Source organism: Calidris pugnax, unplaced genomic scaffold (genome assembly GCF_001431845.1).
Source record: "Calidris pugnax isolate Ruff unplaced genomic scaffold, ASM143184v1 scaffold163, whole genome shotgun sequence".
NCBI classification, from domain to species: Eukaryota; Metazoa; Chordata; class Aves; order Charadriiformes; family Scolopacidae; genus Calidris; species Calidris pugnax.
This window is the reverse complement of record NW_015090899.1, coordinates 287,086-301,899: the sequence shown is the minus strand read 5'-3', so window position 1 is coordinate 301,899 and position 14,814 is coordinate 287,086. Positions and strand designations below refer to the sequence as shown.

At 36.4% G+C, this 14,814-nt stretch overlaps 1 protein-coding gene across 1 annotated transcript in view; it reads left to right on the top strand.

Annotated features, from left to right (window-relative positions):
• The window catches only part of COL21A1 (collagen, type XXI, alpha 1), a 154,052-nt gene that overhangs the window by 134,201 nt on the left and 5,037 nt on the right, over positions 1–14,814 (top strand). The window contains exons 23-25 of the mRNA XM_014948592.1: positions 2,314–2,349; positions 3,178–3,222; positions 12,804–12,836. Of these exons, the coding sequence (XP_014804078.1) occupies positions 2,314–2,349; positions 3,178–3,222; positions 12,804–12,836 (114 nt within the window). The remainder of the gene's footprint in view (positions 1–2,313; positions 2,350–3,177; positions 3,223–12,803; positions 12,837–14,814) is intronic.

Genomic DNA, 14,814 nt, shown 5'->3' with positions numbered 1-14,814 from the left:
TTGTATTGGAAATCTAGCAATGTTTCCTGGGAAATACTGGAGTCTCAACCAAGGCAAAGATTCCTCCATTGCGTATTCAAATTACACATTTCAGAATAAACAGGAAACCCCATAAAAGCAATGGAAGCTCAGATAACATGTCAGATAGAAATAAGCAGTTAGTAAAAAATGATAATGCATCTGTGTGGTATTACCAGCAAGGCAGAGGACTAGCTTTTGAAGGATGAAGCCCTTCATATAAAGGCATTACAGAAGTAGAGTTGAATCAGGTACTTCACTGCAGAAAGAAAAGCTGAAGGGTAAAGCAGCAGTAAGTTAAAAAGGTGGTGTTATATGTAAAGTTTTATGAAAATCCCATGCAGAAGTACTCCACTAGACTTCAGCTTCTACTCCAGAAGGTTTACTGTATGTCCAGTGCTAGATTTGCCAGCCATGTATGGATGTCTTAGGTATGCTAAAGTATTTCAGATGTCAATAGACACATACAGGCATGCCTTGGGTTGTCTAGAGCATCTTAAATGCCTATGTTTAGACAACTGAAACAAGTTCCCTGGTCAATGGAGGCTACAGAATGGCACAAATTTAGATGAGGTTATTTCAGCTAAATGAGGTAATGGAATCTGAGTTCCATTTTCTAAGACAAGATGTAAAAAAAAATTAGTTTTCTGACCAGTTTCAAAACAGTGTAACGCTTAAAAGAGTACATAAGGACAAAGATTTCCTGGCTTAAGTCTTTCAAAATGTACTGAATCCCAATGGAAGAGTGTCTTGAGTAGAGTCAGTGTCACAACAATAGTTTAGTTAGCTTAATTATCACCATATGTTCAATATAAACATCTAAGGGTCATGTAAGGTACATACAAGACAGTAATACTGATTTTAAGAAGGGAGATTCTGTTAAAATTTATGGAACCTCTCTAAATTTTAAGCTGAAGAATCTTTTGCAAAAACCATGATTCATTTAATATGAAAATGCAAGTCAGAATGTATGTTGCTGGTTAACTGGGGTTATGAGCCATAAATGTGACAAACTCTTGATTATTCAGAAAAAAAAGTACAGTTTGGGCACCTGATGGTAGAAGTGAAACCTTTCAGCTATAGCTTATTTTAAAACTTGAAACCAAACCAAATACTTTACATTCAAGCACAACGCAACGAAATACAGCAAGCATAAATACCCTCTTATGTTCTGGGATTTTTGAGCAGGAAAATATTTGCCGTGTCCCAAATCTCCTCTTTTGTTACTATTTAGCATTTAAGTAAATATTCTCTTTTTCAAAAAACAACCAAACACACACATTTGGCTCTTACAAGAAAACTGGCAAAACAGATCAAAAAAATTCCATCCTAATTCTTTTCTTTATTCAATGCAGTTTTGCACACCCCCTGTTGATCTGTCCTTTGTTTCATGACTTGCTATGTTCTCGGCCCAACATTTTGATTCATGTCTGTTTAAACAGAGTCACACTGATTTAAGAGGTCAGAGTTAGGGCAGGAGCCATCTCCACAACTTCAAGTTTCCTTTTCAATCACTGAAGAGAGATAGGCATGTTCTGGGCGATACCTTGGCCATTAATAGCATGATTGGTTTTCGAGAGGTGCCTGTTTCTCACCAATGTCAATTAAATGATGGTCAGACAACTTGATAAACCTACATACCTGCTTTTTAAGTACCATTTGCACCATCTGATTACCAATCACCCAACTAATGTTTACTTACTGTAAACATTTCAGTGAAAGTCAAAAGGAGCGAGTGAAGCGGAACTTTGTCCTTACACAGTTTTGATTAAATATAATTGTTTTTTTTCCAATTTAAAAAAAATATTTTTTCTTTGGTGTGTCATTTATGACTTCTGCATTCAATGGGTTTACGCTAAGTGTTACAGAAATTATTTATACTCTCTTCTCTGTGGGTGAAGGCAAGCATACTTAGCATTCAGATGAAATTTAACCCATCAGAAATACTGTCCCCCTCTCCTCCCTGCCTACATCTTCTCCACTCCCATACACCGAGTGGATAAAATCCAGCTGGATTTTCCGCCTCATTATGTTGTACTTTTGAATTTTAATTTGGTATATGAGTATCCACTTTTCTTTTTGATAGTTCTTTCTATGACAGAGTCCCTTCTTAGTATAACTTTCTGTACTTTTCTCAGTTTGCGTATATGGGGATAATGTGATCTGTTTTCATTCAGTATAAATAAAAGCTATTAGATGCTTCTCTTGTATTTACTGTGTTAAATTAAAACACAGGCTACGTGTCTTTGAGATGAATCATGTTACAAAGCAGACTTTTCTTCTAATATTTTACAGGGGGACAAAGGAAACCCAGGTGAAAGTGGTATCCAGGTATATTAACTTTGTTTCTAATGAAATCATCTGGCAACAACACTATTAGTACAAGTCTTAGGTGTTAATTCTGGAGGTTTTTTTAAGATTAAGCTCCACAGAAGACTTACTTGAAGAACAGCAGCAGTGAGCCCTAGCTGTTCTTCAAGGAAGGCTGCCCAGTATGTCCTGTATGAATTTCCAGCTGCGTTTCTGGGGCTGAGCAGGCTGTTGACATTTGGGGCAGAGCTGTGTGGTCCAAGCAATGGTGTGGGCTCAGGGGTGTGGGTTGTGCTGCTGCCCCAGGGCCCTTGGACATGCCCCAGCACTGTCCTGGGATGGGTTCTGCCCCTGCCTGCCCCAGGCACTGTGAGATCACCTAAACACTCATAGACATGGTAACGCCACCTGGCCTTTGCCTACCTGCTATATTATAAAAAGTGTGATTTTCCTCCTTGTTATCTAAAAGTCATGGAAGTACCTACAAGAAAAGCAAGACTATCGTGTCACTGCTCAGGTTCTGGCTTGGCTCTTCTGCGTTCAGAGCAGAAATCGCATCTTTCTGCACCATTTCTGTTCTGAACTCTTGAAGAGTAATCTAAAAGTCATGGAAGTACCTACAAGAAAAACAAGAGTATCGTGTCACTGCTCAGGTCCTGACTTGGCTCCTCTGCGTTCAGAGCAGAAATCGCATCTTTCTGCACCGTTTCTGTTCTGAACTCTTTTCAGATTGATGTGGCCTGGCTGAGGATGAGATTTTAGGGTTTACCTCTTTGTGTTATTTTTGATGGTTTGATTGCATCTTCCAGATGAATGTATATTTTAAGAAAATGTGCTTCTTTTCTGAAGGGACTGAAAGGCGAAAAAGGAAGACAAGGAAATCCAGGCTTACAGGTACTGTTAAAATAGTCATCCTAGCTCAAGAGAGCCATGGTTCATATTTTTTTCTTAAGATTACTTCTATCAACATGGATAGTTCTTTGCATCAGGTGAAATATATTGATGTATAACATGATTATATAGTGATATAAATTACCTCTTAAGCAGACTTAGCATTTTAAAAATAACAAATGCAAGGCACACAGAGAAGATGGAGCCACGCTTTTCTGGGCTAAGAGAGGAGAAGGACACGAGTTGGAACGCAGGAAATCCCAACATGATGTATGGGAAAAGCATTTGGCTTTGAGGGTGGTCAAACACTGGAGCAGGCTGCTCACAGAGGTTGTAGCAAAAGCTGTCTGGAGAGGACATTGAGCAGCCTGCTGTGATTGGATCTGTTCTGAAAAGGAAGTTAAACCCATGGAGGTGCCTTCCAACCTGTATGTTTCTGTGGTTCTAAGGTATTATATCTTGAGAAACAGGCCAGAGCTACATTGTTCTGAATTATCTTATTAAATCCTTATCCATAAAAAATTGTGGAAGATTTTCATGAAACAATTCTAAATAATGAAAAATGCAGATAACAGCACAACTTTACTTTTGTGTAAAGCTTTTAAGGGTGATGCTTGAGATGTTAAGATTTTTCATGTACCATGCTACGCTTTCATGTAGTTTCTTACCTCCTAGACTATACTGGGAGTCATTATTGACATCTTCTGTGCTCATAAATTACAGATGTTTCCTGTTTCAGCTGCAAATCAGTGAGATCCAGTTGTTTCTCTTTAACTCTGGGCCGATGTATTCCGATTGTGTCATAGTTGGCTACCTTGTTATACCACAGAAAATAACTGTTAGTATTTATAAATACTTGTTAACTGCATAATCTGTGTTGTGTCTAAACAGAGAAGTATTTGTAAGAGGTAGGTATCTAAAACTAGACTTGGAAGGAAGTCACTGTTGCTTTTTTCAGAATTACGACATGGATACAGCTGCCTGTCTAGCCAGAAGGAGCTGATGCCAGGGGAGCATGGGCAGGAGAGCTAGATTGTATGTTAGCCTAGTTTTATCACTTCCAGGGGTGTGGAGGTTGACAGGAGTCTGGTTGTAAGGCCGAGCAGATAACTGTTGAAAAGAAATCGCTTTAAAAAATAGGCCATCCACTGGTTTTAACCAAATGTAATGTCCTACTCTACCATCTTACAAATCAAACTTTCCGTTTTTTCCTTTTGCAAATAATGGACAAATTTTTCATATATTTATTATTTTACTCATAAAGTGATAGTGAAAGAAATTTTTATTATTATTATTTTTCCAGACAGAATGATTCAACTGATTTGCTGTTGCTTGCCTTTTTTTGTTGTTCTTTTTGGGGGGGTGGGGGCAGGGGGGACAAAGGTGAAAAAATTATACAGAATAAAATTGTTTACCCTACTTACCTAGTTTGGTCAGCAACCAAAAAATCAACCTGGAATGCAGGGAAAACCGGGATCATCAGGAACCAAGGTAAATATGATTCTGGAAGTATTCTAGCTAAGGAAGGGATTTATTTACTTTCCATGATTTACTGATCTTCCAGCATTCTCCATGCTTGGTTACAAGGCAGTTTGTTTCAAAATAAAACAGTAGTTAATTTAAAATTGCATCAGAATCCATTTGATGGTGTATTCTTACTAATTTAATACTAGATTTTAAGCAGTGCAAGTCAGCTGTTCATTAAGTTCAAGCCTGCAAATATTGCCATTACTTCAGATAGTTCTATTTGTGTAATTTGGAAAAATCGACAACAACTCTATTAAAAAGCACTTAAAGGAGATAGATACTGGAAAACTGAGGTTAAGAACCAGGAGTCCCTTTTGTGGCTTCTCTGTATTCAACATCCATTCATGAATTCTCCATCCTCAGTTATAAAATTACAAAATATCACAGATAAAGTGTATCATGTGACCTTGAGAAAACATGCAATATATGTTTTTCCACACTGCACTGGACTAACACAAAGCTATTGTATTACTCAGGGAGAACTAGGAGTGCCAGGTGCTCCAGGTGAACCAGGCTACCCAGGCATTCCTGGTACCCAGGGTATAAAGGTAAGTGTTTTTTCCAGTTTTACATTAACCGCATCTTTTATTGGAAGTGCTTTTCTTATAAGTGATCATTACTAAAGGAAATCCTTTTTCTAAATATATCATTATTATCAGAGAACTGATGGTATATTTTGTAAGGCCCATTCTTTAGAAAAACAATATGTTTTCATTAGGGAGGAGAGAATGACCAAAATGGCGAAACTGTTAGCATAAAATGCTATGACATAGGTACTAATGAAATGTCCATTATGAATTATAGTAGATAATGGTATGATCCATGAGTCTATATTTACTTAATCTTATAGCAAGTGCTACATCTATAAAGTCTATTGCACAAAGTTTTTTGTGGGACAGTTAACCCTAGGCAGCTGGGACAGATTCAGCTCAATTAAGAGTTACCTGATCCAAACAAGCTGTCTAGGTTCTCTCCGTATTTAGCTGAGAGAGTCTGAGCTCCCTGGGGAGTCATTAATTCACACTTCTTCCTTTCTTTGACCATAGCTGAAGCCTAGACAATTAGCTAAATTAAATGTTGAAATTTTAGATGGCAAAAGTTAGGTTAGATGGGTCCTACTTCTACTGTACAGGTGGTTCTTCTTTTCAGACAAACCTATTTTATTCCTCTTGCATACTGACTTCTCATAAAGGTCATGGCTTCACTGATCTCATCATCTCCTGGTGCAGCCTTATTATCTATCAAACAGTGCTATAGGTGTGCTTGTGCTGAAATTCTTCATTGCTGAAGAAATGTTTTGTGAACACACTGCAAAATTTCGTATTGATGTTTGACTTATCTGGATAGATATCCTTATTTTTATGTAAATCCTATATGTAGGATTTTCTGACAGTCACATGCTTCTAAAGAGTCCCAGGTTGAAGAGATTATAGGAAATATTGTTCTTTGATATGTTTTGGAATTCAAGCACACAGCTTTTTGCATAATTTAAAGCTGTAATTGAAATCACATTAAATGATTTTCTAGAATTTTTTTCTAGAAATTTTTTCCTAGAGATCGTTCTATAGTATGGCTGCGTTCTACTGAAACTCTCCTGTGTGGTTGAAATCTCTCTGTTTTATCTCAGCCAAGAAGGCAGAACTTTCTGTTTGACTGGAAGCTGGAAAGCCCTTGGAATATTTGTTGTTTTAAAATACTGATTTATTTTTATCTTACTGTAAATCAGAGGACTCACTGGAGTGTGAACTGAGTCTCTTGAGGAAAAATCAGCCATGCTTTGTCTATAGAATGGAATTTAAGAACCTGAAAATTAGAAGTAATTGAAAATCATTACTCTTTGTGCCCTGTGGGTAACTACAAAGAACTTAACAGGGTTCTGTTTTCTAGATGATGTTTTTCAACACCTTTCTTCTATGTAACTCAACCAAAAAAGAGAAAGACCAAGTATTTATACTTTAAAATTTATGCGAAAGAAACACTACGTATTTATTTGAAACAGATGGGGAAACAAATATTCACTGTTATCTTCAATAACATGATTTGAGTAGAATTTCAGGACTGAACACCTGTCAGCTGTCATGGTTCAAAAGTGGTGAAATTAGTCAAATTAGTTCCATTGCTGTAAATCAATTAATTCTAATTGTAACTGAAGCTCTGACTTGTATGCATTACATTTTTAGTCTAGATTTTAATTAAGATTTCTTTTTTTGGGACACTTCTAAAACAATAATATGTGCATCCTGGAAATGAAATATTTCACTGCTTTGGAAGATAACGAGTACTGCTGTTCTGCTATTACTTTCAGTATTTTATTGTATTTTTATGAGAACATGACAGAATTTTTTTATAATGAATTTCTTAATTGACATATACAAGTACAAACCTTATTTTAAGGTTATACTGTTTCTTTGGAGCAGTACAAGTGATCTGATGTCATGTAATAGATGGGCTTGTTTCCTTAGTTTACTGTAGTTTACTAGTTTACTCAATTTACTGTAACAAGCTTTATTGGCAGCTATTCAAGCTAGATATTTATTCAAGCAACAAGTTGTCAAGGCTAAAAATCTTGCTATATTTGCTATCAGCCTGTACTTAATACTTAAATGTACATTTTAAATGTAAAAATGTAGTGATACCTTAACATTAATTAAATTAGAACAATTAAATCAGTAAGTTAACTAAATTTTAAAATGACATTTGAACTGATTTAATAATAACTTCAAATTTGAATATATAGAAAAAGTTGTATAAAAATAAATTAAGTGTGTTTAGGTAATGTCTCTGATACTTGTATTGGAAATCTAGCAATGTTTCCTGGGAAATACTGGAGTCTCAACCAAGGCAAAGATTCCTCCATTGCGTATTCAAATTACACATTTCAGAATAAACAGGAAACCCCATAAAAGCAATGGAAGCTCAGATAACATGTCAGATAGAAATAAGCAGTTAGTAAAAAATGATAATGCATCTGTGTGGTATTACCAGCAAGGCAGAGGACTAGCTTTTGAAGGATGAAGCCCTTCATATAAAGGCATTACAGAAGTAGAGTTGAATCAGGTACTTCACTGCAGAAAGAAAAGCTGAAGGGTAAAGCAGCAGTAAGTTAAAAAGGTGGTGTTATATGTAAAGTTTTATGAAAATCCCATGCAGAAGTACTCCACTAGACTTCAGCTTCTACTCCAGAAGGTTTACTGTATGTCCAGTGCTAGATTTGCCAGCCATGTATGGATGTCTTAGGTATGCTAAAGTATTTCAGATGTCAATAGACACATACAGGCATGCCTTGGGTTGTCTAGAGCATCTTAAATGCCTATGTTTAGACAACTGAAACAAGTTCCCTGGTCAATGGAGGCTACAGAATGGCACAAATTTAGATGAGGTTATTTCAGCTAAATGAGGTAATGGAATCTGAGTTCCATTTTCTAAGACAAGATGTAAAAAAAAATTAGTTTTCTGACCAGTTTCAAAACAGTGTAACGCTTAAAAGAGTACATAAGGACAAAGATTTCCTGGCTTAAGTCTTTCAAAATGTACTGAATCCCAATGGAAGAGTGTCTTGAGTAGAGTCAGTGTCACAACAATAGTTTAGTTAGCTTAATTATCACCATATGTTCAATTTAAACATCTAAGGGTCATGTAAGGTACATACAAGACAGTAATACTGATTTTAAGAAGGGAGATTCTGTTAAAATTTATGGAACCTCTCTAAATTTTAAGCTGAAGAATCTTTTGCAAAAACCATGATTCATTTAATATGAAAATGCAAGTCAGAATGTATGTTGCTGGTTAACTGGGGTTATGAGCCATAAATGTGACAAACTCTTGATTATTCAGAAAAAAAAGTACAGTTTGGGCACCTGATGGTAGAAGTGAAACCTTTCAGCTATAGCTTATTTTAAAACTTGAAACCAAACCAAATACTTTACATTCAAGCACAACGCAACCAAATACAGCAAGCATAAATACCCTCTTATGTTCTGGGATTTTTGAGCAGGAAAATATCTGCCGTGTCCCAGATCTCCTCTTTTGTTACTATTTAGCATTTAAGTAAATATTCTCTTTTTCAAAAAACAACCAAACACACACATTTGGCTCTTACAAGAAAACTGGCAAAACAGATCAAAAAAATTCCATCCTAATTCTTTTCTTTATTCAATGCAGTTTTGCACACCCCCTGTTGATCTGTCCTTTGTTTCATGACTTGCTATGTTCTCGGCCCAACATTTTGATTCATGTCTGTTTAAACAGAGTCACACTGATTTAAGAGGTCAGAGTTAGGGCAGGAGCCATCTCCACAACTTCAAGTTTCCTTTTCAGTCACTGAAGAGAGATAGGCATGTTCTGGGCGATACCTTGGCCATTAATAGCATGATTGGTTTTCGAGAGGTGCCTGTTTCTCACCAATGTCAATTAAATGATGGTCAGACAACTTGATAAACCTACATACCTGCTTTTTAAGTACCATTTGCACCATCTGATTACCAATCACCCAACTAATGTTTACTTACTGTAAACATTTCAGTGAAAGTCAAAAGGAGCGAGTGAAGCGGAACTTTGTCCTTACACAGTTTTGATTAAATATAATTGTTTTTTTTCCAATTTAAAAAAAATATTTTTTCTTTGGTGTGTCATTTATGACTTCTGCATTCAATGGGTTTACGCTAAGTGTTACAGAAATTATTTATACTCTCTTCTCTGTGGGTGAAGGCAAGCATACTTAGCATTCAGATGAAATTTAACCCATTAGAAATACTGTCCCCCTCTCCTCCCTGCCTACATCTTCTCCACTCCCATACACTGAGTGGATAAAATCCAGCTGGATTTTCCACCTCATTATGTTGTACTTTTGAATTTTAATTTGGTATCTGAGTATCCACTTTTCTTTTTGGTAGTTCTTTCTATGACAGATTCCCTTCTTAGTATAACTTTCTGTACTTTTCTCAGTTTGCGTATATGGGGATAATGTGATCTGTTTTCATTCAGTATAAATAAAAGCTATTAGATGCTTCTCTTGTATTTACTGTGTTAAATTAAAACACAGGCTACGTGTCTTTGAGATGAATCATGTTACAAAGCAGACTTTTCTTCTAATATTTTACAGGGGGACAAAGGAAACCCAGGTGAAAGTGGTATCCAGGTATATTAACTTTGTTTCTAATGAAATCATCTGGCAACAACACTATTAGTACAAGTCTTAGGTGTTAATTCTGGAGGTTTTTTTAAGATTAAGCTCCACAGAAGACTTACTTGAAGAACAGCAGCAGTGAGCCCTAGCTGTTCTTCAGGGAAAGCTGCCCAGTATGCCCCATATGAATTTCCAGCTGTGTTTCTGGGGCTGAGCAGGCTGTTGACATTTGGGGCAGAGCTGTGTGGTCCAAGCAATGGTGTGGGCTCAGGGGTGTGGGTTGTGCTGCTGCCCCAGGGCCCTTGGACATGCCCCAGCACTGTCCTGGGATGGGTTCTGCCCCTGCCTGCCCCAGGCACTGTGAGATCACCTAAACACTCATAGACATGGTAACGCCACCTGGCCTTTGCCTACCTGCTATATTATAAAAAGTGTGATTTTCCTCCTTGTTATCTAAAAGTCATGGAAGTACCTACAAGAAAAACAAGAGTATCGTGTCACTGCTCAGGTCCTGACTTGGCTCCTCTGCGTTCAGAGCAGAAATCGCATCTTTCTGCACCGTTTCTGTTCTGAACTCTTTTCAGATTGATGTGGCCTGGCTGAGGATGAGATTTTAGGGTTTACCTCTTTGTGTTATTCCTGATGGTTTGATTGCATCTCCCAGATAAATGTATGTTTTGAGAAAATGTGCTTCTTTTCTGAAGGGACTGAAAGGCGAAAAAGGAAGACAAGGAAATCCAGGCTTGCAGGTACTGTTAAAATAGTCATCCTAGCTCAAGAGAGCCATGGTTCATATTTTTTTCTTAAGATTACTTCTATCAACATGGATAGTTCTTTGCATCAGGTGAAATATATTGATGTATAACATGATTATATAGTGATATAAATTACCTCTTAAGCAGACTTAGCATTTTAAAAATAACAAATGCAAGGCACACAGAGAAGATGGAGCCACGCTTTTCTGGGCTAAGAGAGGAGAAGGACACGAGTTGGAACGCAGGAAATCCCAACATGATGTATGGGAAAAGCATTTGGCTTTGAGGGTGGTCAAACACTGGAGCAGGCTGCTCACAGAGGTTGTAGCAAAAGCTGTCTGGAGAGGACATTGAGCAGCCTGCTGTGATTGGATCTGTTCTGAAAAGGAAGTTAAACCCATGGAGGTGCCTTCCAACCTGTATGTTTCTGTGGTTCTAAGGTATTATATCTTGAGAAACAGGCCAGAGCTACATTGTTCTGAATTATCTTATTAAATCCTTATCCATAAAAAATTGTGGAAGATTTTCATGAAACAATTCTAAATAATGAAAAATGCAGATAACAGCACAACTTTACTTTTGTGTAAAGCTTTTAAGGGTGATGCTTGAGATGTTAAGATTTTTCATGTACCATGCTACGCTTTCATGTAGTTTCTTACCTCCTAGACTATACTGGGAGTCATTATTGACATCTTCTGTGCTCATAAATTACAGATGTTTCCTGTTTCAGCTGCAAATCAGTGAGATCCAGTTGTTTCTCTTTAACTCTGGGCCGATGTATTCCGATTGTGTCATAGTTGGCTACCTTGTTATACCACAGAAAATAACTGTTAGTATTTATAAATACTTGTTAACTGCATAATCTGTGTTGTGTCTAAACAGAGAAGTATTTGTAAGAGGTACGTATCTAAAACTAGACTTGGAAGGAAGTCACTGTTGCTTTTTTCAGAATTACGACATGGATACAGCTGCCTGTCTAGCCAGAAGGAGCTGATGCCAGGGGAGCATGGGCAGGAGAGCTAGATTGTATGTTAGCCTAGTTTTATCACTTCCAGGGGTGTGGAGGTTGACAGGAGTCTGGTTGTAAGGCCGAGCAGATAACTGTTGAAAAGAAATCGCTTTAAAAAATAGGCCATCCACTGGTTTTAACCAAATGTAATGTCCTACTCTACCATCTTACAAATCAAACTTTCCGTTTTTTCCTTTTGCAAATAATGGACAAATTTTTCATATATTTATTATTTTACTCATAAAGTGATAGTGAAAGAAATTTTTATTATTATTATTTTTCCAGACAGAATGATTCAACTGATTTGCTGTTGCTTGCCTTTTTTTGTTGTTCTTTTTGGGGGGGTGGGGGCAGGGGGGACAAAAATTTTTCATATATTTATTATTTTACTCATAAAGTGATAGTGAAAGAAATTTTTATTATATTTTTTTTCCAGACAGAATGATGCAACTGAATTGCTGTAAGGTGAAAAAATTATACAGAATAAAATTGTTTACCCTACTTACCTAGTTTGGTCAGCAACCAAAAAATCAGTCATTCAGATACTTCTGATAGATAACACTAGGTCCCTCCGAGGTTTCTCAACCCTCCAGGACTTCTCAAAGATACAATATCAGAAAAGTGAAAAAGCCTGCGCTGAGCTGCCATCTTGCCATGGAACTTAATGATCAATAACACCATTGAGCCATTTGGTAGAAATGACTCCAAAATCTTTGGCCAGCACACAAAATCTGGCTTACAGAGTGACTTGAGTTTGTATTTCAAAGGCTCTGAACTTGATTTCTGTCTAGTAAAACACGATTAAACAGGTAGAATCAGGAGTTTCCTTTTGCTAGAACACGAAATTTTATTTCTTTTTTGGAGTGAATAAGGTATTGTCTATATGTCTTTATTATGTCTGTTTTTTTAGATTATGTATGTTACATTCCAAATTTATCCTTTTGGTATATGATATTAAAGGTATTACCAAAGTGTTAATTCACTATGATGCACATTTTTCATCCCTATATGCGGTTTGATTTATTATACAAATAGCAGTCACAGAATTTTCAAAAATTGGCATTTGTAATTAATTATTGAAAACAAAAGACAAATTATTTTTTTTAAATTCCAAGTAATTTGGCTCACCTTGCTTTTTTAATTTTTTTTTTCATATTAATTCCTAAAGGGAGTAGAAGGATTGAGTGGAGAACGAGGAGAGGTAAGTATCTGGTAATGAATGACAAATACAATATTACAAAATTATTCCATTTTTTTCTGTAAATTATGTGATCTATAAAATGTGTGTTTACAGTCTTATTTCTGTAGTCACATCTCTATAAGCAACAGAAGAAAAATGAATTGAGAAATATCAGAGAAGAGAGAGGTATTCATTAAAAAGTGACATGGTGAAATACGTTTCATTAAATGAAAGATTACAAAAATAATTAAAGCCAAGTATATACTTTAAGAGAATTAAACAAACCAAGAAGGATCTAGTTGAAGAAGCAAACAAAGGAAAAAAATCTAGAGAGTCTAAGTTCATTGAAAAATAAAAATATATTCATAAAAGAATACAGAATACTTGATCAAAATGATCCATATTTTTTAGCAGCAGCCAGTAATAGCAGTGCAGGGTACAAAAATTAAGAACAGGGTACACAAAGAAGATCCTTCTTGTATACCTTCACTCTTTTTGGCAGTCAACAAATGAGGGGGATTTAAGGTAGAGATCAATATAGGATCAATATATCCTCTTATTGAGCTCTTTACCTTTTTTTTTTTTTTTTTCTTTGCCAATAGCAAGGGTCAACAAACCAGGCCACACATGGAATGTGGCTGAGTGTTACAAGACCAAGATTTACTGCAGAAAACTTTCCCTCAGCAGTTTCATTTGCTTTTTGGCAAGCTCTGCAGGCGGTTGTGCTGATGCTTCCAGCGTTTTGTCCTGGTGTTTTCACACTGGCTTCTTGCCTGTAATGCTTTTCTACAATAGATGCCATTTTCTTGATATTTCACTGGTTCCTAATGCTTTCTAGCCCCTTTAGCATTTAGCCCAAATACATCAACTTGCAAGTCAGATGTCTTTTATGTAAACGTAGTCCGTAGTTGTAAAAGTAATTAAAATTAAATAGCTTCTACCTGCAAGAACAGCATGATTTTCAGATCCCAGCACATATAGCTTCTAATATAGCCACAGGCAGCTACGTATGCTCCATGTGTTTATCTCTGAGCCTTGCTGACCCTGTTAAATGAAAATCTGTACAAACAAGTACAAATCTACATGGTGCAACAAAGAATACCAGTTGTCTATGACCACAACATTCAAGTTGACAGGATCAAGAAAATAAAATACAATTACAACCTTGAAAAAGTCGGTTCTGAATTAGGGTATAACTTTTGAAGTGGGAAGAGGGTATGGATTGCTGTTCAGTTCATGCATGGCACCTTACTGGTGGACCATCTTTCCGGCAGTACTCACAGGCACTTGGCTGACATCTGTCACATTTGGTCTCATTTCTCTGGTTTTTGTTTTCTTTTGTTGTTGTTGGTTTTTTTTTTTTTCCCTGTTTTTTTTTTTTTTTTTTTTTTTTTTTTAAGAGGAAAAACTGCCTGCCTTATTTTAGCAGGTAGCTGTCTGCATAAAACTGAGTAATCCAATACTGGATTTGGAGCTTGCTACCCTATAATAATTCATTGTATCATTCACTTACAGCTCTGGGCATTGTTACTGATTCAGGCCAAGCCAGAAAGCTTTGAATTTTTCTGAGTTAAAGAATTTTGATAAATGTTATATATTGAAGGCTACGAAGTAATGAATACCATAATTTGAAATTCAGTAGAAATCTATAAAGACCGTATGCCTGAGTGCTTCTTAAACCTGCATTATTGTCTTGTGATAGATAGTAATCCTGCTGCCTTGTTTCCATCTAAAATAGCTGGAAAGGGTGAAAGAAAGTTTTGAAGCAACTGATAACATTATGCAGAAGCTGTGCGAAAATGGAAGGAAAAAACTCATCAGGGAGCAAACATCGTATACTAACTTTAATCCTGGGCACGTAGCAAATTACATTGTACAGATATATTTTTTTTTGGCTCCAACATAGGGAAAGAGTTCCACATAAACTATTGCAGTTGATCATTCCATACATAGAAGAACCGTTGCTTTGATGAAGATATATCAAAATATTTTCTGTATT